Here is a 27,334-nt window from a genome sequence, read left to right as displayed (position 1 = left end):
GCATTATGGCTATGCTGCAGATGGCTAACATAACACTGAGAAAACAAAATCCTTTACTGAAAGGAAAAAAAAAAGTTAGGAATATTGTTTGAAAGGAAAGACTATTCAACTACTCATTGTTGAATGTTAAAATATCATATTACATGACCAGCAACCAACCCAAATGTGGGGTTTTATCTTTTACTTGTGCAAAGAACAAGACTCTGAAATGGGCTTAAAATCAGATTCTGATGCCCATTCTGCAATTTAATAGGTCCTTATTGCAGCAAGGGTTCTACTGAAGTCAAAAGTTAGTCTGATGTGTGTATATATTACATCAGTCGGAACAGGCATTTTTAAATTTTATTTTTTTTTAAATCTTACTCTGGCTCCACAGTAACAGTTTATGCATTTAGCTCAATCTTACTAAAAATTTGACCAAGAAAAAGGTGGAAAAAATATCTGGAGAAAATGGATAGTTTCACTCCAGCAAAGTATTGAAATTTCTCATTAGGGAAAAAGAATTTAACTACACTTATCTTCCAAAGTAAAAAATATGCCAAAAATAACTAAAACATTTTTCTTTGGATAATTTTTATTTAGATCTGAATTTATTTTTTTTTTTTTTTAGAAATATTTTGTCTGGCTGGTAGTGACTTACTGTTGATTTTTCTTGTTGGGAAGTGCTTGTCTAAAAACCTACCATTGCTACGTAGTTGCAGCATCTGAGCATTTTGTCATGATCTTCTGATCTTAGGCCTGCCAAAGAATTATGTCTGAAGTCAGAAAAAAAATGAGGGAAATCATGTGCTGAAAAATGCTCTATTCTATTCTATTATATTCTACTATTACCAGTCGTGTTCTAGAAGAGGATCTGGAGCATGATGCAGGCACCCAAGACATGGTAGAAGAACCTCCTGCACTGTACCTAAGCCTCTGCTTTTTCAAATACTTATATAAAATGATTAATGGGATGGAAGTAGCAGCTATAAAATAGTTACACATTCTTTGTTAGATAGCGTGCCAAGAAGAGACTAGACAGGAGTAGAATTCTTTTTGGTAGACAAGAAGGCTGACAGCAGATATGGCTGAAGTCATATGCAAAATACCAAAACTGTGATACACCAAATCTGGCAATACTGGACCAGGAAGGACTCACTGCAACTAGTCGGAGACCAATTTAGAACAGATAGAAGGAAATATACTTTTTTAGCCATAGATAGTGAGGTCTTGGAACCATTTACTAAGGGATGTCATGGAGGCAGATAGTACAAGCAGGTTAGGGTCTAGGCAAATTTATGGGTAAGTTAGTTCCCTAATATATACTGAAGGGAACAGGCGAAGACATCCTCTTCGAAATTTCTAATAGAAAAACTGTGAACACTGAGGGATTACATACATAGTGGGCCATGGATACCGGTCAGACTTGTATGTTTGCTTACCCAGCATCTTCCCATGCCAACATCAGGCCAGAATGCTGACTACACAGGCTACCTCAGCCAGCAGGACATTTCCTGTGCTCTTATCCCATAGACTACCCCCTGGCTTCAGTTATAACTCCCACTTTAAAAAATGAGGTCTTAGTATCTTGCTGGAGGGAAAAAAGATCTTTGTGGACCTTGAAACTGGTGATAAATGTAACTTGCAGCTTCAGCTAACAGGACACCACCATGGTTCTACTTTAATGAATAAATTTCATTAATTCTCTCATATACTTAAACAGTACCAAGTATCACCAACCCCATTCAATGCAGAACAGAGCCTTGATAAATCTGTAATTTCTCCCTTCCACATATTTACCAGCTGGGAAGGAAGGAAAAGGAGTGACAAGGAAGATGAACATGTGACAAAGGCACAGAAAAAGAGAGGCATGTCAGATACTTGTTTCTGCTGTTCCCTGATAAAATCTCTGCCTTGCTCCAAAAGATCTATTTCCAACATTACACATTGATTATCAAAGTGAACATTGCCATGAGCACAGAGCAGTGAAACGGTAAGCCTGGAGACCCAAAAATCCTTGACAATTTTGTACATAACCATTAGGAAGGGTTGCATTTTAAATAATCTAGTTTTCACCTGCATTTGTGCTTTGATTCTGCCCTCTGAAATGCAAATTGAACTGAATTACAATTCTAATGTTTTGAGAACTTATTAAAACTCTCTAAAATTCTTACAGAAAATGCTGCAAATCAAAAAAGTTGTCAGACACTATTTTTTTTAGTTAAGATGGAAATAAAAAAATTCCTCTTGTCATTTTTTAAAATTGTTTATGTTACTACTGCATTCTGTCTACTAAAAAAAAATAGTTGCTTTTGTTACAACACTGACTTTTAAGGCTGTTAGGAGTATGGGAAGCAACATTTCTGAGAAGCCATCATTGATTAAGGAAACCTGTGGAAACACTACATGTCAGCTGGACTGTGGAATGAAGACCTGCTTTGTAGAAAACTTCCTCATTATTTAATGTACAACTAGTATACAAAGTAGTCTAGAACACACAGGCTAAAATGATCTCATGCAAAGACAATGTTGTTTCATACAGTTAGATGTATCTTTAGAAATAGAATCAGGAATTTACAGATTTCATAGCATATTTAGAAAACAATGGTGGTTTCTTGGACTTAGGTACCCCGAAAAGTATTTGTGAAGTAGCTGAACAATTCAACATGAGTTAGTGTGGTGCTGTAGCAACATAGTCTAATTTGAACTTTAAATATGGGTAATGCAGAAAAAGAAAAGCAAAGGGTACAACATATTCCACTGAGACAAATTTTGCATATAGTCAGGTATCAATGCTCTTAAGGAAAAGATACTGAAAGACAAGAGAAGATGCAGGAAGGAGTTCCAAGATTATCCAAGATTTGGGAAAAAAGGCCTCACAGAATCTAGGCTCAGAGAGTTGTGTACAGTACACAGATACTGTACAACAGTTTATGTATAACTTGTGTGTGCAAGTTTGGACCACTGAAAATATCACTTGCATTTGGTTCTTCTCAGTAAGCTTAATAGAGCTTTCAGCAAATAAGCAGAGTTTTTATTTCACAAAGGATTTTAAAATTTTAAAATTCAATTTTGTTGTCATTGAAAAAGTAAACTTAGTGACGGAATGAAAGATTAGGAGTCTTGGGAGGGTTGGCTAAACAGCACTAGGGTATGGAAGCCAACACTTGCAATGCTCAAGAACTCCTATATTCTTCTTCAGTCTGTTTAGATAGGCAACCTTCCGTTAAATCAGACAAATTTGAGCAAATTAAACTATTAGCATGAAATATTGTGATTTTGAAAAATGAGTGTTTTACCATGGAAAATCATTCTTCTGTAAAATTTTCAACTAGCCACAGTGGAAAACCGTGTTACACCAATAAATGCATCAATATGTTTCTTGTTTCTTGGGCAGATGATCTGAATGGAAGTCATCAGACCAAGAAATAAGCAAGAAAATAGTTCTTTTTGCCTATCAGGCAGAAGCACACACAAGGAAAACAAAAATATCTGCAGGAGAAGAAGCTGCCTGAGGGTAAGCCTCAGCTAAGAAGGGTAGAAAAGCCCTGGAGACAAAAACTGGGACAAATCCAAGAAAAGCAACAACAGGGGCTTGGGTTGCATTGTCTTCTTTTTAAATCTGAGCTTCTGAAGCTGAAAAAGTAACTTTATAACCAAAGGAAACCAAAAGAGTTATCTGGAGCAAGATTTCACCTTTCACAGCTGCTACACCAACCCAATAGCTTAGGGTAATGCTCACTTTAATGAGGCTGTGCACCTGCAGAACATCTTCCACAAATGAAATTTCAGTATCCATAAACATAGACAAAAGAAACCTGCTTGTAACAACATTTGAAGAATTCCCCACAAGGAGTTTAAAAAACAACAACACAGCCTCTGGAAAATTAGCCATAGCCATTTATTTTTTAAGGGAATTTGCTCAAATGGATAAATAAAGGGGACTGAACGGGAAAGACGTAATATAGCTATTGGTGCTCCTTATTTTTCTCCATACCACATGTGAAAGAAGCTATGCTGTCAGTGACAATCTACAGTGTAAGGAGAAATGAAAGTTAAATTGTGAAGCTGATCATCCAACAACATTGTTTGCCACAAGCTCTTTTTAGATTTCATCATCTCAGTCACATTTACAAGCTCTAACTGCAACACACTGTGCTAGCAGGACAGAGATTCAGCAGGTGTCTCTCTAAGCTAGCGTACTAGATGCCATTTCAGCTCTATATACAGTTCAGGCCCACAAAAATCAAAATGATGACTCATGGCTATCTATGAGGATCTGGGAAGTGGGAGGGATGACCCCCTCTTTTTCTGTCAACAAGAATACAAGTTCTGCAGAAGGTAAATCAAGTAAATGGTGGAAAGAAAAAACACAGAAACAGGTGATATTGGTAAGAACTTTCATTGCAAGCCCTCTGATTTATTTTTCCAGACTTTTATGATGCCTTGCAAAGTATGTGAGTGCTGTGAATCTATCTTCTGAGGCACAATGTTGCATCTATACAACCTGGATTTTGGCTAATAAAATAAGACTCAAGGCAAGACAAGTAAAAACAAATTCGAACATCTGACATGTGGACAAGTTGACAAATGTTTGACTTCATAAATGTCACATCTCACTAGCTGTCATTGCAAAACACATTTGCTTCAGCAACTACAACTGACTTTCAAAACAGGCTACATTTACACCTGGAGATTTAAGCAAAGTTCATACATTCTAGTGAACTCAGTATTACAGTCTAAAAAACCATACGTAAAACGCTTTTGCTAGTGTTCAAATTTCCAGTGAAGCTAGTTTTAACAGAAGGGCAATATCAGTCTTAAATTCACCTGCAAAGTTCCTGCCATATCTGAAGTAGCTATTTCTGCTATTTGGACCAGCTCTAGTCATGAACCAAAACCTAAATCTAATGCTGCAAAAAGGAGATGACAATGTCTATTCTGAATACTCACAGGAAGCATCCAGAAATAAAATTTAGAAATTTTCCACCTCGGTGAGTTACTCAGTATGTAGAGAATTGATGGAGATATAAAAAGTAAACATATAAATAGACCTAGGATAGACCTAGTCTCTGTAAAATTCTACCAAATACAGAATGGAAAAGATTTAAGGAACCAAGACATACCATTTACATGTCGTGTAAAACATATGGTATGCATGATCTTACAGTCCTTATACATAGAAGATTTTTTTATTTGTATTTTACCAAACCATCAGTATTTTTGTGGTAGGATATTGGCACAATTAAAGCCATTTGTTTTGCTACACTGCCTGTAACTGGCAAGCGAGTCAAAAGGGTAGAAACACCTGAAAATAAAAAACAGAAGTAAGAGAAAATTGCAGCACATTTATCAAGACGAATGATGCTTCTTTTTGTACTGAAATCAGTTTTTAAATCAGTTCTCAACAAGGCTTACTTTCTTAAAATCAGCTAAGAAAGAGAGAAAGGAAAAGACATTTTATCCTGATGAACCTTCCGATGCTACCGCAATGGTAAAACTGAGACCTCTCCCTTTCTCTGTTGATCCTATGGGATATCACACCTGTGCATAAGAAACTAATAGGAAACATCAGGTGTCTCCATCAACTCAAGACCTAGTTCATCAATGTCTTCTAATGACAAAATTACAGTGGTTACTGTGTCATCATCTGCAAAATAGCAAAGGAATTCAGAATCACAGATTTCCCTCAACTTCAGGAGGATCCAAACTACACCTCTGGAGAAAGACCTAATTTTCAGACTAAAGGGCTTGGACTCTGGCCCTCACAGCCTGAGGCTAAGAATAAATGGATTTAACATATTTGAAGGGATGATAATGAAGGCAGAGGGCAACTGTTAGCATCAAAATGTGATTTTTGCACAGATTATACTATGGATTGGAGGACTTTAGCCTTGTCATCAGAGGACTTAAACAGGAGGAAAAAGAACTGAGTTACAGATGCTCCTCCCTGGTCAGATATTTTGTCCATTTATCTTTTAGATAGAAGTTAACTGGAAAAATACTTATTTCCGGCATGCACACTGGAATACAGTTTAGATGGAATTTCAACACACCTGTGCAAGTGTGTCCAGTTCAAGAGATATATCCACATGTGTACACAAATATTTTCATCTCAGAGACCCATTCCAAGCCTGCACAGAGTGATTAGCTCTAATCTTTAGATGACTATGCAGAAGTGGTGGACTCCACTATTAGGTGTGACTATTTAGGTTTCTTTGGAATTTCTGGTGGGGCTTAGGAGACCGGTGGTTGAGTTGCAACAGAACCAAAAGTGAGAGATGCTGCCCATTGCAAGTTCTGCTAAATGACTGGACAACTTCAATTACCTATAAAGAGTGGAAAGATATCTTGTTAGAATAGGCAATTTAAGATTAGCAGACCAGAAAGCAGGTGTGTCAGAGCATTTTCGAGGACGTTAGGTGGGTTTTAGGCATCTAATCAAAACTCAGGCTAGAGTTTTGGATCCATTCCAAAAACCAGTATTATCAAGCACACTTAGAAAATTTATTTTAGTTTTACAGGTCTTTCAGGCTACAGAATTCCCAACCCTATTTAAAAGTGCACAACATCTCTGCCCAGGAATCTTAAAATACCTTATAACACATGTTTGTTTAAGCTTCCCAGTTGTATTGTGAGACGCTGAAGCCTTATTTCAGGCGAGCAGGGAAATACTAAGGGATCTGGACACACTTGCACAGCTGTGTTGAAATTGCATCTAAACTAGCAGATAAACATTCTGAGCTCCTCATTCACAGACACAGTTGTGCACCTTGGACATTTCCCAACAGCACGTAGAGGGAACCTGTCTCCTAGCACACAATCTGTGCCTCAGTTTCCATGGAAACTCACTTTCCTCAGTTTTCAGAAGAAACCAAGGCATAAAGGCCAGAACGAAGATACGATGTCTCTGGTTGAGATGTCTGAACAAAATCCTAGACAATAAGGCACAAAGCTACATGTAAATCATCTTTGTCTACACACAGCCCAAGAAACAAGGGTGCCAGTACCTTCCCTTGGATCACCTGAATGTAAGAGAGTTTCATAGTTAAAAGCAAAAATAAATAACCCCACAGCAAAACAAAGAAATACTAAGCAGAAATTTGGCAGTGAAAACATGAATGTCTCTAATTCTCCAGTGAAATGTATTTTAGCGGATCTTGAGTGTTTGCTTTACAAAAAAGGTTATGCTGTTGCCTTAGAATACGGGCAGTAATGTAAGAAAGGTTTATTAATAAATGCACTCTGAGCGTACAACATAGTGTTGACAACAAGGTCACGGAGAGAGTGCATGCTTCTTAATTTTGGATAGAAAGACAAGTAGGATTCATCTCAAAATATTACACAAACAAGTAGCCAACGGTTAAATAATTTGAGAATGCAGAAAGGGATCTTATCTGAGCAAGAAATAGGACATCTTGATACTGTTTCCAAAATTTTCTGCAGACTGTGCTTGCAAAGACTGTTAGTAGCTGTTCTTTATTCATCATTTTCTCCCTTAACTTTGATTTTCTGTTACCTAAGAGATCCAAACTTGCTTACTCTCTTCAATTCAAATGTACCAGCAAAAAATGAGCAAGAAGGCAAAACTGCAGATTTTCCTGCTGTAGAAGATTAAGGATGCTTCCCCATACCTAATGAGTAATGGGCTGCTCAGATGGGCAGAGGAAGGCCAAGAGCTCCACAACTAATGACTTCACACTGCACAAGAGTGAAGCTGCACCTCAGATTTAGTGTGCAGCACTGGATTAAATATTACTTTAAGATAAGTCATACTTCATTTCCCTCATGACACAATGCATAATCAGAAAATAGAACCCCAGAACAGCCTTTTGCAAAGCAGGAAAACAGAGTTTTTACAGTACACCTTTCTAAAAACACAATTTACAATTTTAAATTTTTAAGTGTGATTAAAAAAATGAGAATCTTTGCAAATCTTAAGCTTACTGCAGTATTTTACAGAAGTAATAAACTATATATAATGAGTCCATCTCATATATGAATGAGTTTAAAAGGGTTTATTTTTATATAGTCAATGAGAAAATATTTGTAACTCCTCAAAACATATTTTATAACTATATTACAATGTCAGGTGCTCTAGTATTTCTAATGATACTCATCAAATAAATATTAGTATTTTCCAAATACAGGTATCCACACTTTCTTGTATATAGAAAAGTTTTTGTTTAAATTATTTCGTGTCCATCTGAACTGAAAGATTATGGTCTATTAGCATGATCTACATAGCTCCCAAAAGCTATTACACTGGTGAATGAGGTAGGAATTTTAAAACAGAAGGTAAGTCCACTGAAAATGAACAATTTAGGTGCCAGACTGTGTAATGGGCTAGGCATACCATTTGTTGGTATCCTTGGAAAGGTTGTGTACCTGAAAAAAGTCCAAGAACCTTTGTGAGTTTTGCCCATAGTTACTGCAGGATACATTTGCAATGAAACCTCCACCCATCTTCCATTACACACCTGGAAATGCATGTTGCGATGGTAGCACAGCTAGTCTGTATGCCACCTTCTAGCAGGATATATAGGGACAGAATATTAACTTCTCTTTAATACCACAGATTTGTAGAATATCTCAAGTTGGAAGGGACCCATAAGGATCATTGAGTCCAACTCCCTGCTCCTTGCAGGACCATATGAATACCATATGCATATGGAAATTCCGTAATATTGAAATAGTGTGTGCTCAGTAGGGTTGAGCCAGGCAAATATGCAATAGTAAACAACAGTAAATGAAAAAATGTTCACTATTTGAACAACAGGCTCTACTGCAAGACAGTCTTTAACATTCTTGACTGTCTTGACAGGTGTTGCCTGTCTCCCTCCTTACTACTCATTCTTTTTCTCTACTACACTTTGCTAGAAAATTCTCCATTTTCTTTTCATCCCAACTTTTTCTCCTATGGCTAACATTTTCTAGTAACAGCTATCTAGTAAAACACTCTGAGTTCACATTGGGACTTTCCCCTTTCTCCTTCCCCAGCTAGGTACCTATTTCAACTACCATTTTTAAGCTTCTCCCAAGCATAAACTCAAATGCATGAAAAAATAAAAATAGACTTTTCCTTACAGTGGGGAAGTAATCTTTGTCCAGATTTTCATTATAATCTTTCCTCACATAAACCAGAAATGAAATCACAAAGCTTTTACATCTTACCCAAGCCTTTTGTGTGTAATGTACAGAGCCACTAAATAATTTTACCTTTAAGTCATAGCTAGAGAGTTTTCTAATACAAAGTTTCATGAAAATACAAATAATTTGGAACACAGAGTTATTTCTCATTTACAGGTGCTCTTGCAGCTCAAGGGCAGCCAACTTATTATTAGAGAAGTCATCAATAATATTTGCTTATTATAACCTTGCCCAAAGATTGTGTGTGTAGCATGCCTAGAGAAAATAATGGCAACCCTAGGGTATGCTAGTCTCTGAACAATGCCACTGTTGATGTCATTCACTGGCACCTTCCTCATGGCATCACTGGAAGATGTATAATACTCCTGCATCATACTCTTTTCAGAATTCAGATCTTAATTAACACTTTCTGTCAGTCATATTAACCCCAACAGTAAAACCCTTTGTGCAGTCACTAGTAACAGTTCCATTCTCCTCCACTCCTGATTTCAGAGAAAATGTGACCCAGCAAATTCAAGACTTACATTTCAGATAAATAATTCAGCTTCACTACATAAAGTTTACATAAAGATAGTCCTTGAAAAAAGAAGAAACAGAAATACATATGGAAGGTGGACAAATTCTCTTAGTAGAAAGTAATAGTTCAGATGCAGGAGATGATAATAAGTGAGTGTCTCCTGTGTATAAAATAATCTAGAGTAAGGTTTAGAATCAGAAGTCATTGAAAGCTCTGATATAAATCAGGGATAACTACTAAATAGAAAAGCCAGTATAAATATCTGAGCTGTTAGGAGCTCTTAAGGTCAGGTGAAAGCACAAGAGAAACCAACATGAAGTGATCCAAAATTAATAACCATGTAGAATATGAGTCAGCAAAGATATCTGGCTCAGACTGAGATTAGTAAAAGGGTATTTTTTGCCTTAAGTAATGCTTTTTACGCCTTTTCCTCTCTCTTCTTTTTTTTTTTTTATCAGACTAAGCCCCTGGATACATGAATATACATCAGAAATAAATTTTTTAAAGAAACAACAACAGAATTCCCCAGAACAGCTAACCTTGATGAGGCTTAAGAAAAATGTCTGAATCAGAAATCAGAAGCTAAATCAAACAATGAAAATAATATTAAAAAGCTTAAGTCAGTTTTACTAATTTGAGAGGTTATACTCATTTTTTAACACATTGTGTTTGGCTGTGTCTGGCATTTGATACAAAAGAAATAGTAAGTTTTCTCAGGAACCGTCTATGACTAACCACCCCTAGAAAGCTGTTCCAAAGATAGTGTTTTTGATAAATTTTTATTTTTAAAATGTATGTAGATTTTTTTTTAAGGAAAAAAAAGGAAAAAAATGAACTAGGATATATACGGAGAAATGAAATACCCCTGGCTTAAAAAAAGCACAGTGGGTTACCATATAAATATATATATATATATAAAAAATAGGAAATATAGATGTATATATATGTATGCAATTAGGACATAAAAAGTACACAAGGTTCACAGAAAGTTTCAGCAAGGCAAACATCTGAAACCTGACAACCTCTGTAAAACAGCGCTGTCCTTGAATAGGAGTAGAGGAATGTTTCAACAGGTCATTTCAATCACTTTGCTGCAAAAAGGATCTTATGTGTGTGTTGTAATCATTTAATTAATGTTTCTAAATTCTACTGATTCCCAGGAAATAAAAAAAATAGGTAATTAGAAAAAAATTTAGAGATGTTCCAACACTGAATAGAAGCATCATTGATCAGTATTTAAAGGATGGCAAATCAAATTCAGTTGTGTGACGTGATTGGAGATGAATTTCATTCTTCATGAAGTGGCAAGATTGATAAATATGTCATGCAGAAGCCTTGCTGGTATGCATCCTGAAATGATGGCATGCAGCTAAAAATAATAAGTATTGTACCTTCACTGCAGCACTGGCAGTAATGGCAACCCCCAAGAACAAAAGACATCATGAGTCACATCCTCCAAAATAATAAAATTGGTTTTAAAGTCATAAGTTTTTAGCTATTAATACATTTGGAGGACTTTTTCTTTGCCTTCAAGATGCATTGACTTGATAATTTAAAATTATCTGAGAAGTTCTGAAGACTACAAGACTATGTTGTTTTTTTTTAATAAGAGCAACGGGACTGAAGGAACATCCTTTAATCTTCTTTTACAGCAGGGAATTGAATTGCACTACCCTTTTCAAAAAGTGACCATGGGCTTGCCTAAAATGAGGTAGGCATCCTTCTTCCACATTCACAGAAAAACTGTTCTGGAATCTTTTCTAAAATAAGCATGAGATACTTACTTAATTTTCTTAAAGTTTTAAGATCAAACCACCACAGACACACACAAAGCCCTGCATTAATCTTGAGTCTCAAGAAAATGTAAGATTTGGCTATGATAACTTAAAAACATCAGACTTGTATGGGTTTATGGGAAAATGGTGGAAAAAAGGGTGTATTCACAAAGGTCTGCAAATGACTTATAATATTTTGCAATAAAAATACAAAGTCCATAGAGTGCCCCATAAACACATGCCCACCAAGTTAAAACAGGAAAACAAACAAAAAAATTGTGTCTATTTTACACTCGCTTGTCTGAAGCAGAGAAGCTTTGGCCCAGGTAACACTGATGTACGTTCAGTGTTAGGGAAGCTGTGGGAACTGGAAGAGTGAACTCCTGCTTGCTCTTGCAAAAGGCAGGAAAACAGGTACCTCCTGGTACCTATGCAGGAGCAACTGACTGAGCCGAGTCTCATTGCCTACGACAGGGCTAGTCCTCAGGATAGTGTGAAGCAGCAGTTTCACTCTTGGACTGATTCTTCAGCCGCTTGAAACTGTACTGATAAAAGGACGGCTTGGGTGGGACTCATCTCCCCCAACTTTATACACCTACAGTACAGACAATTACGTCGAGGCTACTCTGATAGAGAAAGAGAGAAGTCAGTATTTCTGGGCTGTAGTTCATCTGATTTTAAAGTCTTATTCAGAACATGTCAGGTCAATCTTGACTGAGAACTGCCTGTTTTATTCTACTGAACAAAAAGGGAGCTTAGGACGACCAGCTGAGTAGACGTCTACAGTTAGGTGAATTAATCCCTCTCTCATCTCTCGTTCACTTTAAATGACACGTCCAAACTCATCTGCAATTCTATGTGGATATGTAATTGCTCAGGGAATCCCAGTCTGCTGTTCCATCCTTTAAGCTTATTTCTAATAGCTCTACACTGTAAAAAGTATGTTTATGAATTCATCCGGATCCTCCCATGCATGTTTGGTCAGTATCTTCTGAAAAGCACTCTAATCTCATATACCAGTCAGAGTGATGTGAGTAGGAATCATAAAAAGCAATTATCCTGCTTTGGTGTCTTATGTGATAGAAGAGAAAGAGGCCGCTGGCAAAAGCAATTTAAAGCAATAGCTGCTTCTTATTTAAAGCATAAAGAATCATGAGGTTACAATGCAGCATGGCCTTGACAATAATAGTTCAGGATTAACTTTGCTGATATGAAACATGATTGAAATACAGATTAAATTAGCAAATCAGAAATAGAATAGGTATGGAAATTAATCTGATTCACACATGGCTACATTTGTTGAAGGACAAGAATTAGTTGCTACCGTCAAGAAAGCCTAAGTAACTTGAAAAGATGGAGAAAGAATATCAACAGATGTAGTTAGTGATAATACCAAAATGAACATCATGACTTCAAAGATACCATTCTTTTTTAAATCACATTTAAAAAAAGCTATACTTCTTGTTTCCCCAAGATCACTGCTGACTGTACAGTGATTGTCAAGTCATAAACATTCATGTGTATCACTTAGAGGAATATTTTCTAATCTATTTATAACTGAATTTGTTACTTGGCCATGGTTCCTAATCTGCCCGTCCATATTATAAGCATCTGCCCTATGCTAACGAACTAACGCGTTCATTTTCTACCATGAAGTCACAAGCCATATACCTACATGTCATGTCCTGTACACATCAGGCTGACACTGCCTGTAAGTGTATAGGCAGCAAAAATACCAATAAAAGCATGTTTCAATAATAAATAAAGATTTTTTTTAAATGCTAAATAAAAAACCTAATCCATTAGTACTCACCACCAAGGCTTTAGACCGGTTACTCAGAAGTTTTTCAATGTCTCTGGCTGCAATTTCCACTAGCTGACGAGGGTTGTTGGCTTCTACAGTATATAAATCTCTGTTTTTCAAATAAATCTGCAAGAGGAAAAAATGAAAATAAATCAAAATGGCAACAGACATCCAAAATAAGCAAAGTGACTTGACAGAACAGGCATCAAGATGTCCTTTGTTCTTACTGGAGAGCTTCAGAAAGACTACTGCTAGGAAAATCCAAACATCCTTTGTGAAAGAAATACTTCACTTCTTTGTCTGAGAGGTAGAAGGTGCCACTAAAAATCAATTTAATAAATCATTTAATAAAACTGACTGTTTCTAGTGCCAGACTATTCAACTGCTAAACACTCAAGTAATCTGATTCCCATAGAGTGCCGAGAGAAAAGTAAAATGGAGACCCTTTAAAATTACTGAAGTTGAAATCAAATAATTATTGGTGAATTTAATTTTTCCTTGAATACTGAACAATAAACATGCTGTTTGAAATAAATCACTTAAGTTATGCTAATGTAATCAGTTTAGTCCCTTACCTATTTATTCATATTATAGTGTTTGTATTCATGAGGAAAGAACAGGAAGAGGAAGAAAACAAATAAGAAAAGAGGAAAAAAGGGAAAATAAAAAAAAAGGGGAAATGGGGAAAACAAGCAAGAAGAAAAAGGATGTTGGGAAGAGGGGAAAGGAACTATAATTATGTTTCTCCTCTATCAAGAATAAAGTTTATCTTTGGTGAGGAGCCATTAACTGTTTCCAAAGCAGAACACATATATAAAGGAGATAATTTGATTTATTAAACAAAGCCACTACAATGAAATGCACACAACCACAAGAAGTAAAGAAGAAAAAAGTAGCAAGAAATCCATTTGTCTATCTCTGTCTTACTAAAACTAGACAAAGAAAAAAAAACATTATTGGGGAAAAAAAAAAAAGAAAAAAGTGGATACCTTATGGCTAGATGGGCAAATGGGGAAAACTAATTTATGCAACCAACAGATGGCCTGAGTTTACCCAAGTACTCTGCCTCTCCGCAACGCTGCCTGGTGGGGGCTGTGCTGTCTCCCGGGGAGTAACTCCAGGCACAGGCAGGAACGGGTCCAGCACTATAATGCGCTGGCTGCCATCCAGCACGAGAACTGAGAAACTGCAGACCAGACTGAGTCTACCAGCCCCGCCAGGTTTCTCGGGTTAAAGCTATGGAGACCTTAAAGAAAGCCACTAAAATATGTCTCTGATGCTTGTAGCCGATGGGTGTTTATCACAAATAAATTTCTGACAACTACAGTTATAGCTGTATAAATTTGTATCAAGCATGTCTCATAACCTGTCATAGGTTTTCATCACTTTTGAATTTCACAGCACTTATGTTGGGTTTTGGGTCTTTTCCTTCAGAAGTACGGTCTTTCCTTTCCACCAGTAACTGAGTAATTGGAATATGCATTAATTCTTCATATAGTAGCAAGTATTTTAAAAGAGCAATGCATCATGAGCAGAAAAGCACTACAAAAGAAGATAGTTTTTAATGACCTCAGGTTACAGTTTGGATATTTTTGAGGTGTTAGATTTTCAAAATTGCCTCACAAAAAGTTTTTCTTAGGATCTTAATAGTAGAAATGGCCTATAGGCCAATTATTAACCAACAAAATTGGAAATAAATACATTTTATCCTACAAAACGATCGATACAGAATTTCTTAATTGTTTCTCTGAAACACATTAGATTTGCACAGTCAGCAGTTTGGAGTTAAATTGACTGTTGTGACCAGAAGAGCCTTATAGACCTACAGGCAAGGCAAGAGAAGAAATCAGTTTCATAGATCCAGATGGTTTGAATCAAGAATGGAAATTTCAGAGGAGGACCTAAATTGGAGTCACCATCAAATTTGGCAAAACTCTCAGGTTTTCCTATCATCAGCAAATATTCATCCTGATCATGTAAGGAACAGATACTGGAATATGGGTGTTAGCAGGTGTTAGTGTCTTATTCTTTGAAGAGAAATGTAGTGCCAAATTCTTTAAAATTCATTTGTGACTGTGTGAAGTACACCTGCATCAAAAGTTACTAAATTTATAGAAGAATGGTCACAAGGTTTTGCAAATAGGTTAAAAATTGTAAAATAACTTTCACAAACATTTTTAAATAATAATTTAAAAAGTAATTTTAAAGCATTCATTTATTTTACTCGTGAAAATGTTTGTTTTGCTTTGTTCAATTTTTTCCTGGTTTCTCTTTTTTTCAGATTTGTTCATGCAGTTGCTTTTTATTTGCTACTCAACAATGAAAACAATAAGAAAGTTTAAATATAGTTCCTTTCCATTTGGGAGTTTCAATTACGCAAAGACATCTTAAAATTTGGAGAAAGCAGTAGTTCATTGCAAAAACGCCATTTCATTGTAATTAAATTTTTCACTAGACATTATAAACAAAAATTAAGAAGGCCACAAGCAAAGAAAATACTCAGTAGGGGCACAGGCAAGTGTGTGCTCAAGTAATGCAGGTTTGGAGCAGATGGGCGATAGGGATGACTTGGAGTCTGACCTGACCAGCTGTATAAGGGTGAGCACTGTAGGGCTCATTCTTTGACGTCTTTAAGCACCTAGTGAAATATGATTTCTAACAGGCTATGATCTAACAGCCTCAGCAGAAGTTAAGGTGATGGCACACTGCATCCACACAACCCTGATTTTGCATCCCACCAACCAGAAACACAATACAAATAATTCGCTGGACTTAATCTTTCAATATAGAGCAAGGTGACAGTGAGCCATACTGGTAAGGGTTTCCGAATCTGGATGGAAAATTTGCACTTTCATCCCTGTATCTAATCCATTCACACAGCAAACATATGATCCTATAAACCCCAATTTGAAAGCACACAAATTTTTCACACACCCCATTCCTATATGGAAGTTGTTCCCATACCTCCAAGTTTGAATGGTTTTGAAAGGTATCGAAGTGTGGTCTAGTGGGTATATTTGTAGAAAAAAAAGAAACATTTTCATTTTTCTTCTCCAGCACCAGCTATCAGAATAGTTCAAAACTCTGAATCATTTAACAAGGAGATGACCACCACAAGAAACAGGAGTCCTATTCATATTACAACTTAAAACCAGGCATTGTAGGTCCTACCACTGAGAAAGCCTGACTCCGAGGCTGGTTTCACAAGCTAGTACCTGTCAGAGATTAAAAAAAAAAAAAAAAAAAAATTTCAACCCCACCCCACCCCCCACCTCCCAAAAAAACCTTTGAGTTTTGCACAAGATCCCACATAAAGTTGAGTCAGCGACTTTCTCCTTCTCTTCGCTTTACCCCATGTCAGGGCTTGGAGCATTTATCTCCCCTGCTTCTGCTGCCGGTGGCACATTGATCCCACAAGCTCCTGAACGAAAGGCATCAGATATAATTTGGAACTTCACATACTTCTTTATTTTCCTGAAGTGTGAGCCCTGTCTCAACTACCACGGAACAGTGTAAGAAATAGTCACTAATTATTTAAGAGGTGCGCATATAATTTATCTGTTGCCTGCTCCCCTTTTCTTTAATTTAGCTGTAGCACTGCGGCAGTTCAGTGTAAAAATACCCGGGGAAATGATACACACTTCAGGATTTGGAACCCAGGGACAAACTTTTCCTTCTCCAAGCCTCCCACAATCAAACACAATTAGCAAAAGCTCATCTCAAATAGCCATAAAGGGTCTTATCAGCAAAGGTGTGCTCTTCTGTCGTTCAAAATGTAATTTGGCAGACTCCGTGGCTTGTTAAGAAGAGCTAATTTAAATAAATTTTATTAAATTGCTTCGACCGAGTGAATGCAAGTTTCGGTTGGCTTTTACGTCTAAAATCATTTTTAGTACTTTAATAATGAATGTTTTGCTAAAAGCTCTCTAAATTGTCAGTAAAACCCTACCATTTCTCACAGAATAAAGCCTCATTGCATGACTAAGTAGAATCTGTAAGGTCATAGCACAAAAAATACTTCAATTTTTCTCTGAAGTCAATAGCCATGCACTTTTCTATTCAGGCAAGAATGTATTAAAATTGCTTTCTAAATGTTGCATATTTATTCTGGCATAATGAACTGCAAGGTTTTAGGGGAGAGAATATGGTGGGGGGAGTCACACTGGTGTGAAACAACACAGGAAGAAGGACAATAGTTGAATGTGGTAAAGATTAGAGAAACTGCCAGCTCCTCAGCAGAACATGCCCCTCTCCATTCAATGTTCAAGGACACGTTTATAAATCTCTCACAAAGAGACATTCTCCTTGCTTTCTATAAAACTCACGAGGGAAAGTCAAACAGAGAGAGAACGAAAGATGCACCTTTATTGCTGGATTGGGTTTGTGTGGCGAGATTTTGGTAGCAGGAGTGGGGGCTGCAGGGTGGCTTCTATGAGAAGCTGCCAGAAGCTTCCTCCATGTCCAACAGAGCCAGTGCCAGCAGCTCCAAGATGGACCCAGCACTGGCCAAGGCCGAGCCCATCAGCGACGGTGGCAGTGCCTCTGGCGGAACAGAGCCAAGAAGGGGGAAAAAAACCCTGCAGAGCTGCAGGCGGAGAGAGATGTGAGAGGAGCAGCCCTGCAGCCCCCAGCCCAGAGCAGGAGGGGCAGGAGGGGCTCCAGGCGCCGGAGCAGAGGGTCCCCGGCAGCCCCTGGGGAAGCCCACGGGGAGGCCGGCTGTGCCCCTGCAGCCATGGAGCTCCACAGGGGAGCAGATCTGCACCCGCACCCGGGGAGGGCCCCACGCCGGAGCAGGGGGATGCCCGAAGGAGGCCGTGACCCCGTGGGCAGCCCGTGCTGGAGCCGGCTCCTGGCAGGGCCTGTGGCCCCGTGGGGAAAGAGAGGAGCCCCGGCTGGAGCAGGTTTGCTGGCAGGACCTGGGACCCCGCGGGGGCCAGGCTGGAGCAGCCTGTTCCTGAAGGACGGCACCCGTGGCAGGGAAGTGACCGCAGTTCGTGAAGAACTGTCTCCCGTGGGAGGGACCCCAGGCTGGAGCAGGGCAGAGGGTGAGGAGCCTCCCCCTGAGGAGGAAGGAGCGGCAGAGACCAGGTGTGATGAACTGACCACAACCCCCATTCCCTGTCCCCCTGCGCCGCTCGGGGGGAGGAGGGAGAGAAATGGGGAGTGAAGTTGAGCCTGGGAAGAAGGGAGGGGTGGGGGAAGGTGTGTTAAGATTTGTGTTTAGTTCTCATTATCCTACTTTGATTTTGTTTGGTAATAAGTTAATTTTCCCCAAGTTGAGTCTGTTTTACCCATGACGGTAATTGCTGACTGATCCCTCCCTGTCCTTATCTCGACCCATAAGCTTCCCCTTACATTTTCTCTCCCCTGTGCAGCTGAGGAGGGGTGTGAGAGAGTGGCTTTGGCGGGCACCTGGCCTCTAGCCAAGGTCAACCCACCACAGTTGCCCGGCTCTTGCTACACTGTGGCAGACATCAGGGCCCACTGTAACATTGAAATTTTATTTAAACCTCCCTCATGCTTTATTACACTCAGAAAAAGTTCCTGAGTAATAAATTACCTGTGCTTTGAATCTATGGTCTTGGCATTGTTTATGCAGACTACCCAAATAAAAATGAATAATGATTCATGTTGTTTAGTTTGTTTCATGTCATGGTTTAGTCATTCTAAACTACAATAGAATTCCTTTGCCTGTTTTTTTGTTTGTTTGTTTTGAAAATGTCAGTCTCACAGTTTAAGAAACAACTTAGCCTTTTCTTCAGGCAGTGCTAAACTGGCTGAGGGCCCAAACATGGAACATGAACACAGCAATCTCACTTCCATCACTGAATACTTTCATTGACATAGAAGTCATATGAGACAAGATCTTCAGAAGTTGAAACCCAGAATATCAAAACTTAACCAAAAACGCTCTATCTTTTCCTGCCTTGAAATATACTTTGGCATAAAGAAAAAAATAACTCAACAATGCCAGTAATACCTATCTATACAAGGTAAATCTATTGATATTTTTATTGTTTCAATACTACTTTCAAGACCACTTACCTCAGCTAGGCTGATGGGACACCTCTGTCAACAATCAATGTTTTATAATCTGTCTAGAGCAGCTGGAGATTATCATGATGGTAAAACTACTGCTCAAAGATACTACTAAGCTTGGGACCCCAAATCAACTAAAACTTTGTGGTGGGTCTTCCTCCATCTTTTCTGAAAGTGACTACACCAAAATACTCAAAGTGCTTGTGAAATCTTGAGCTAGGTTTTACAAGCTTATATACTAAAGTAATTAAATTTTAAAAAACCCTCAGAACAAAGCAAAACTTAAATAAAGGATTTGTAAATTCTTTTCTTCCTGCCCACTGTCTGCTTTTGAAAATGGCATCCCATGGCCAGTTCCCACTGGTCCTTCCAAAAAATCTTTTGCTTTCAGTCACCGTGGCACATTAATAGGCCTCAATGACCATAACTTGCCTCACTGGGAACCTCTGCCTGCACCCTTGCCCACAGGCTCCATTTCAGCCCAGTCCTGCGCTATGGTGTAGGTATGCCTGTCCCCAGCCTTACCCCCGGATGGGTCTTGGCTCTATGCCACAGTTAGCCCATCTCCTAGATGGGCCCCTCAGATGTGTGTTAAAGCTTCTCTCCAGTCCCGTCAATTGGATGATCATTGAACCTACTCGTAGCCTTGTCTCCAACCTGTCCCTGGCCCTATCTCCTTTTACATCTGACTGGAGGCCCTGGTTGAATCCTGGACTTGGTTCATCACTTGTCATGTCTGAGGCTGCTGACAGACCCCGTTACCAGCACCCAGTTCCCTTAAAACTGTACAGTCAGAGCTAAAAACTTCCCTCAGTACCTGACTCAAGTTACACAAAGGAAACTACAGTAGCTTGGCCTTGACTGCCCAGAACTAGAATTGGGGAACATATTTCACAGGTGCTTGCATGTTTCTTCACACAGCCACCCCAGATTTGTGAAAGAGCTAATTTAACACCACATTCAGAGGTAGCACTTCTGCAACAGACACCTCATGCATCAGCAACCCCAGATTACTTACTAGCTGCAGCAGAGTATGTCACAAATGCAGAGAATTAGCTTAAGGTACAGGGCTGCCCTCAAAGCAAAAGAGCGTTCAGAGCCAGGATTGCTGGAGAGCGTGATGCAGAAATACCCCTGTGTCTGCAGAACACCGCTGGGGTCCAGCCCAGCTGACAGGTTCAAGGTAACTTCTGAAGTCCCATCCAGGGCGTACTGCTTTGGGTGCCACTGGACACCGAAGCTGCTTCTGTGCAATGTGTAATTCTCTGCTAAAACCAATAAGAACTGAAGAACTGTGTTTGGTCTTTGCTAACACTTGGGCATTTATGTAACTTTCAGATTTCTAAATGTAAGGCTGAGCATGGACCCAAGTCACCTGTACAGTTACCAAAAGGAACAGGCATTTCCAGAGCTTTATTCAGTCTGGTACATGAGTATTTCTATCCACTCCTTATCTAGACAAAAGCGAGTTGCCTTACAATTCTTGATTGAAGTAAAATATAAAAAAACAACTAAAAAACAAAACCAAAACAACATATCAGAATATTAAATTAAAATGTAGCTAATGGGATAACTTAAGATTTTTTCTAATTCATACATCTACTTCAACTTGGCCATGGTTATTGCTGAGCTCTGAGCTCATTCATTGCTCTCAGTTCTCCCTCTCCCCAAACAACACAAAATCACTAAGACTGACCGCCCCAAAAATTTAGTATTTCATCCCGGGGGGGAAGGAATCATCTAACTTAAAAACAAAAAAGTACATTTCTTACTGCAATTTTGTGTAATGTTAAAATTTTCAAAACAAATATTTTGACAGAATTATATTGTTTTATCAACAATATTCATCATGTTTTAGAGAATCACAAACAATTTCAGTTTCAATAACTTTGTTTAGCTAACAAAATATCACCAAATAACACTCACATATTCACTACTTTTATTTTTTGGCTTTATGAGTGCCATGAAGTTACATGTTATGACCTCATTTATGTGAGAAAAGTGGAGAAGGGGGGCCATTTGACAGACATCCAAACATATGAAGAGATCTTGGGAGCAGGAGATAACCACTCTGATCCACACGAGTGATTATTATTGCTAACTTCTTATTGTTGTAGCTATTTTCCTTTAACTCAACTTTTTAGTAGTCACAAACTATATAATCTGCCCAGAAGGAGCAAATTCTATCTTCTTACTACCATATCCTATTTCCAGAGTTATACTTTCTATTCCTAATAAATGCCACATGTTTTTTTGTTTCCTCATAAGAAGTTTCTTTTCTTTGAATCACAACTGATCCATTGTGGAAAACATTGAAGAAATGTTCCTTCCCAAGGAGCTTTCTGTATGTTCAAAGAAATCAGTCTGATTATTTTAAATATGTCTTACTCTTTGCTATATATAATGTATAAACAAGATTACAGCTGCTCCCTAGCAACTCACAGATGCCTTCATTCTTGGAATTCATGGCAACAACACAAAGGAAAAAAACACCCCAATAGTTCACTGTATCTGTTGCTTTTCAGAATCACTTCCTTGATCACTGACTGCTGTAAAGATCTGGGATGACAAGTGACAGGGCAGCGGACATGTTGAAAACCATGACATATCATAGCAGTGATGCACACGTTAGGAAAAAATTATCAGAGAGAGTTCATTCTTAAGTAATACATTCAGGCTGAATTCTGCAAGATGTTGTGAACACTTATGCCTCCATTAACATCAGGGAGTATAAGTAGTGTCAAAGACAATTGGCTCACTCAGGTACCTACTCAAAGGAAAGCAGATAATCAGGAATACTTTGTAGGATGGAATCATCAGACACTTTTGGCTGTTGATAATTAACAAAGTAGTCTAGAGGACTTTAAAATTAAGAAGTAATTTATGTAATTGTCATGTTGTATTTAAACCTTCATAAAACATGAGCAGCTTTGTACCTCTACTATTTCACAAACATCAAAAGCAGATCTAAAAATCACCCTTTGTTAAGGAAAATGTATTTTAAGGCATTCAGTTTTATTTCATAGTGATAGCAATACACTATTAAATAACAAGAATATATCATTTATTGGTTTCACAGCAGTGTGAGCTCAGGCTTTTAGCTGAGACTGAATGAGAACCCAAAAATCCCAGCTCATGACGAGCACAACATGTACAACAAGTGAATCTTTCTTGTGACAGAAGAAGAATAGGAAGAAAGTGTTTCACATTCTTCTGAATTTCTGGCATATTTTGAGGTGGGCACTTACATTATTTTTCAGACTCGGCTGTTCATAGGAAATTTTGTCCTTCTTCAGCTGCTCTTAATGCAATTTAATACCTACTGACTCTCTCCCTAAAGGTAATTTTATGTGGCAGGGAAATAACAGAGTCTTTTTAATGTTTTACTAACCACAGGACTTGGAAATTGATTAGCTCTAATGTTCGGGTTTTTGTTGGTTTGGGTGTGTGTTGGGGTTTTTTTAAGGAAAATCTTTAACTTGCTCTCAGCTCCTACAAAAACCATCTGAACATAAGCACCAATAAGACAGACTTTATTAGTGTCAAAGCCAATGGAAAGTTATAAAAGAACCAAGAACAGTGCTTTGCTCAAGGATTATCAGATCACCAGATAGTAATTAAAACTATAGTGATATTAGGCCACTCCTTCCCTTGAGCCTGAGCAAGCTTTGCTAATGCAGCCACCTATTCTTAGTGACTTACAGCTGATTTTGCGTGCTGGAAGAAGGAACTCTTCAAAATGCCAGTTTATTGCTAAGGGAGCAGAGGGGGAGTAGCATCTGCAAACAATAAATGAGGCTCCCTGTGTTTTGACGAACTCTTAATTTCCATTTGGATTACAAAGAGAACTTGCAGATGTGTCTTCAAATTTCCCAGCCTGCATTTTTAAAAGTGATTTAATTTTCCTAACATCTCAATATTGGTTAGCAATGTGTAAACTCAACAGAATTCAGTTTGGAGGATTATATTTTTAATGCCTGCAGCTTTGATGTTTGGTTGCACACAGAACATAGCAGAGGCAGTGATATACCCCAAATTGGACATACCTGTATAAATACTCTATTATAAAAAAAAAAGTTACTGTATTTTGGGAATCTCTAACCAGTCTAACCCATCTCATACATTATTTTCATTCTGGTAAAAGGACTCCAACTTCTCAATAAATACCTGAACTGCTGATTGTTTCACTGTACCAACTCCTTCATAATTCCATTCTAGAAGTAATCCTGACCTCACTTCCCTTTGCCACACCCCACTCAGACAGCAAACGGGTGTCCTCACCATAGGGATGAGGCAAAAGACATAAATGTAAACAGTGTACAATAGCCAATTTATGCTTAGAGAGAGTTCAAGCTTTTTAGAGCACTGGCCTCGAACACAGCCCACTTGACCAATCCCACTTACTGATAAACCGTTTTATTACACATTACTGAAGACATTTAAAAAAATAAAAATTGGAGTTGTTTCCTTGCTTTCAGATTTTTCTCCTTCTGCTCCTTAGAAAAACCATTTAACAAAGTGTACTTTCACAGAAAACCGCAGTTATATATCTACCAGCACCATTCATAAAAATTCCCTGAACTCAGAGAAGTTTCAGCATATATAAAACCAGAAACCCAATGAGGCTACAAGTGCTTCAACAACTTCAAAACACTTGTGGGGGTTCTTAATTTTCATTTCAAAATTATTCTTCAAAACTTAGATGAATTAGTTTTATATGGTTAAAAATTCCTCTCTATTTTATTTGATGTTAGAATCGTGGTTTAGTCTTTTCTTGCATTGAGGACAACAAAAAGAGACAAAAAGAGAAAAGAAGGGATACAATATTTTTCTGACTTTTGAGATCAGCCATAGTGAACTTCATTGGGTAGCAAAATTTATTCACTGAATATGAAAGTTTCCCATTAATTTCCCTTAATTCCCATAGTTGACTCATTTAAGCACTTGCTTTCTTTTCTTAGAGCACTGTTGAATACACCCAGAGCACACAGTGAACAGCTTTACAGTTATGCGAGTTATGCCTACAAGTGTGGTACTAATTACATTTTCCACTTCGAGGGGTGAAGAAGGGTGGAGACTGAACACATTCTTATCATTATATTAATATTTTATAGGTTATAAATCAGAAGTGTCTTAAAATTCAGGGTCAAAATAGTGACACAGTAATCAGAATCTGCAGCAATCAGAACATTCAAATGAAATTCAGACTTAAAAAGTCCATAAAAAACACCTCCAGAGAAATATAAACCAATTGTATTTGGATTGTTACTCCTAAAATCAAACCATCTTAAAAAAAAAAACAAACAAGTTCTTACATTTCTCTTTATATTTTTCTCAGTTATAAAAATCTCCATTACTTCAACCTTAACAAGGGTGAACATAGTATATTCTGGAACATGGCCATATATCCCCTAAGTCCATCTGGTAGTTCATCAGAGAATAGCATGAGGTACAAAACTCTTTGCTTATGTCTAAAGCATATTTAAACCCAATCCAATCTGATAAATATAGCATTTTAAAAAAATAAAAGGAGAATAAAGCTAGTAAAAATAAATGGAAATTTAAATTCTGTGCATCAGCTTAAGTTTTTTTAATAAATAATTCCAAATTTATATAAAGCCTTTGCTAATTCATCCCATTAACTTTATGATTTTTAAGAAAGAGACACATAAATATCATGCCAATCATAGAGGAAAATAGTAAGAACAAAAATGTTTATTGCTAACTTGTCTGTCAAACCTCCTGTTGAAGCAGGAATTTCAGACCATCTATGACAGTATGGAGGACTCATACAGATAAGAAATTTTTTGTTAAATTCAGGTAAGCTTTTAAATCCTGCTGTTGCACAGACCTCTATACACGTAATGAAGGGAACAAGGCAAGTTATACATGACAGCTTCCACAGGTAATAAGTTAGTGGTATGCCTCTATCTGGAGAGCCTCTAAAATAACACTATCTTAGCTAAAATCTGTAATGAATCCAGCAGAAAATGACCGTAGGTTATAATTCCTTCTGGCAGAAGGAAGCTTTCCTGAACATCCCTGCTCCAGGGCAGCTCAAATCAGAGACCAGTCTCTCCTACAAGTCACTCATCTCCGTGGAACTCTAGAGGCTGATCCAAGACCTGAAAAGCTAAAAGCATGGACTGGGAATCTGCTGCCAACCTGAGTGCTTCAGCAGACTTGCACCATCTGTGCATTAAGCACACAGACCTCACACTGAGCAATGGATGAAATGTGCTCATGCAGAATCCCGGCTGGGTGTTCGGCAAGAAAGAGCTAATTATTATAAAACAGCATTCAAGAGATAAAATAAATAAAGAATTTTCTAACAGTTGCTGGTGGACTCATTCTGTGAATGGAACTCATCATCACATATCAAATATCTGTATGTAGCTCGCTCTCATTTTGGAGGAAGAAATGGTATTTCTGTCTCAGTATGAATATCATTTAAAGGCCAAGTCAGTCTATATAGGTTCACCCTACAGCTCCTGGGACTGTAATAACAGCATGCCTCATGAACACCATGCATGGATTGTTTTTGCAGCCATGTATCAAAAAGGAAACAGATTCAGAGAATAGATTTCCTTGGAACTGTCCCTCTATCTGCTGTTTCGTTCAATTATGTCATTGCTTGAAAAGGTTACACAGTACAAGATGGCATTTTTTTGCCGTAGCAGTCATAGTGAAGCTCCAGTGTGTTTGTCACATCAAAGCTTTTAACACAGATACATATTTTTAATACAGTGTTCATATAAAAGAGGATTCTCTTCAATCAGTTTGGAACAGACAAGCTTGTGCATTGCTATAAGGCATGTTCTCTGTTTGAGGTCTTCCTTTCTGGGTACTGCGGGGATCCCTCCCTCCTCTCTCCTTTCCCTAGAGGTATTTTAGGAGCTGGAAATCAGAAGCATACTTGTTGTAGTTTATTAGATTAAAAGAACTGTCAATTAGCTTAGTCATGGTCCTGTGCTATGAAAAGTCTATATAAAGATGGAAGTTGAGCATACCTACGTCAAAATGGGACTACAGATTTCCTTTATTCTGTAGTTCAGTAGGCTCCTCACCCTTTTTTTTTTTCATGCTGAGGTAATTACGCATAGAGTGTGGCTTTGAACTTTGGGTGTAGTTTTTTGTCTTTACTAAGACAAAATACCTACTGATAAATGAAGCTAGTGAGATCAGATATACCCTCAATATTCATTTTGCTACATGGATTTTAAAATTCTATTAAGCTGCTGTCTATTCCTTCTTTTTTTTTCTGAAAGTCTGTTTGCTCCGTAGAGACCACATATCATTCACACCAGAGCAGCTTCATAATGCCTGACAGCACAGAGAGTTCACAAGTAAGACAAAGTTATATGAACCTTTTTAAGTTGAAAGGACAATTACATGACTTTTTTTTTTAATTTAAAAACACAATATTTATAACATTAAAGGGCATATACTAAGCTGTGTCTTTGTTGAGAGGCATTTAAAGAAGCACATTGGACATCTTGTACGTCCTTAACAAAGATTTTCCTGTGTATCCTGTCTTCCTGCTTTCAAGTCTCAAGTTGTTGTATATACAACACCGTCTTATAAACATTCCCTTTGCTCTTCTAGGGGAAAAAAAAAAATTTGTAAATCATACAAAGAACCCAACAATACCCTTTTCAGCTGGGCAACTACAGCAGCAGTAAGATCAAGCTAAGATCTCTCTTTCTTGTGTAAAAATGTTTGTTTGGTTTTTTTCAAAGTACGTTTTACTTGCTTGAATTGTAAATTAAATGTTGCTAGGCGCAATTCTTAGCAAACCCACTGAAGTCAGTGGAGCTCTGCCAGTTTTCAACCAGCTGAGTATTTTGGCAACTTGAATCCTGACTTCCTGCCTTGTTGAAGCAATCTTTGCATTACTGCAATGAGGATACTACATTGGTATTAAATCCAAGTTGGAGTTCTCCCAGATCTTGCCTAAACTCCTAAGTGATGCCCAAAAAAGCAGTATTTAAAAATGTGCTTAAAAAATATTTTTGGAAGACCATTTTGAGACCATTCCCAGATACTATAAATAAGACTTGAAGGACACAA

The 27,334-nt window shown here is 37.8% G+C and overlaps 1 protein-coding gene across 5 annotated transcripts in view; it reads right to left on the bottom strand.

Moving 5' to 3' along the window:
- Positions 1–27,334, bottom strand: part of CACNA2D1 (calcium voltage-gated channel auxiliary subunit alpha2delta 1) — a gene marked incomplete at its 5' end in the record, with an annotated part of 423,169 nt that overhangs the window by 336,425 nt on the left and 59,410 nt on the right. For all 5 annotated transcript variants that reach the window (XM_082008681.1, XM_082008682.1, XM_082008683.1 and 2 more), the window contains one exon: positions 13,235–13,351. In XM_082008681.1, the coding sequence (XP_081864807.1) occupies positions 13,235–13,351 (117 nt within the window). The remainder of the gene's footprint in view (positions 1–13,234; positions 13,352–27,334) is intronic.

Source organism: Phaethon aethereus (genome assembly GCF_964289735.1).
Source record: "Phaethon aethereus genome assembly, chromosome: 1".
Taxonomy (NCBI): domain Eukaryota; kingdom Metazoa; phylum Chordata; class Aves; order Phaethontiformes; family Phaethontidae; genus Phaethon; species Phaethon aethereus.
Note: the sequence above shows the minus strand (reverse complement) of the source record. Positions and strands in the feature narration are given on the sequence as shown.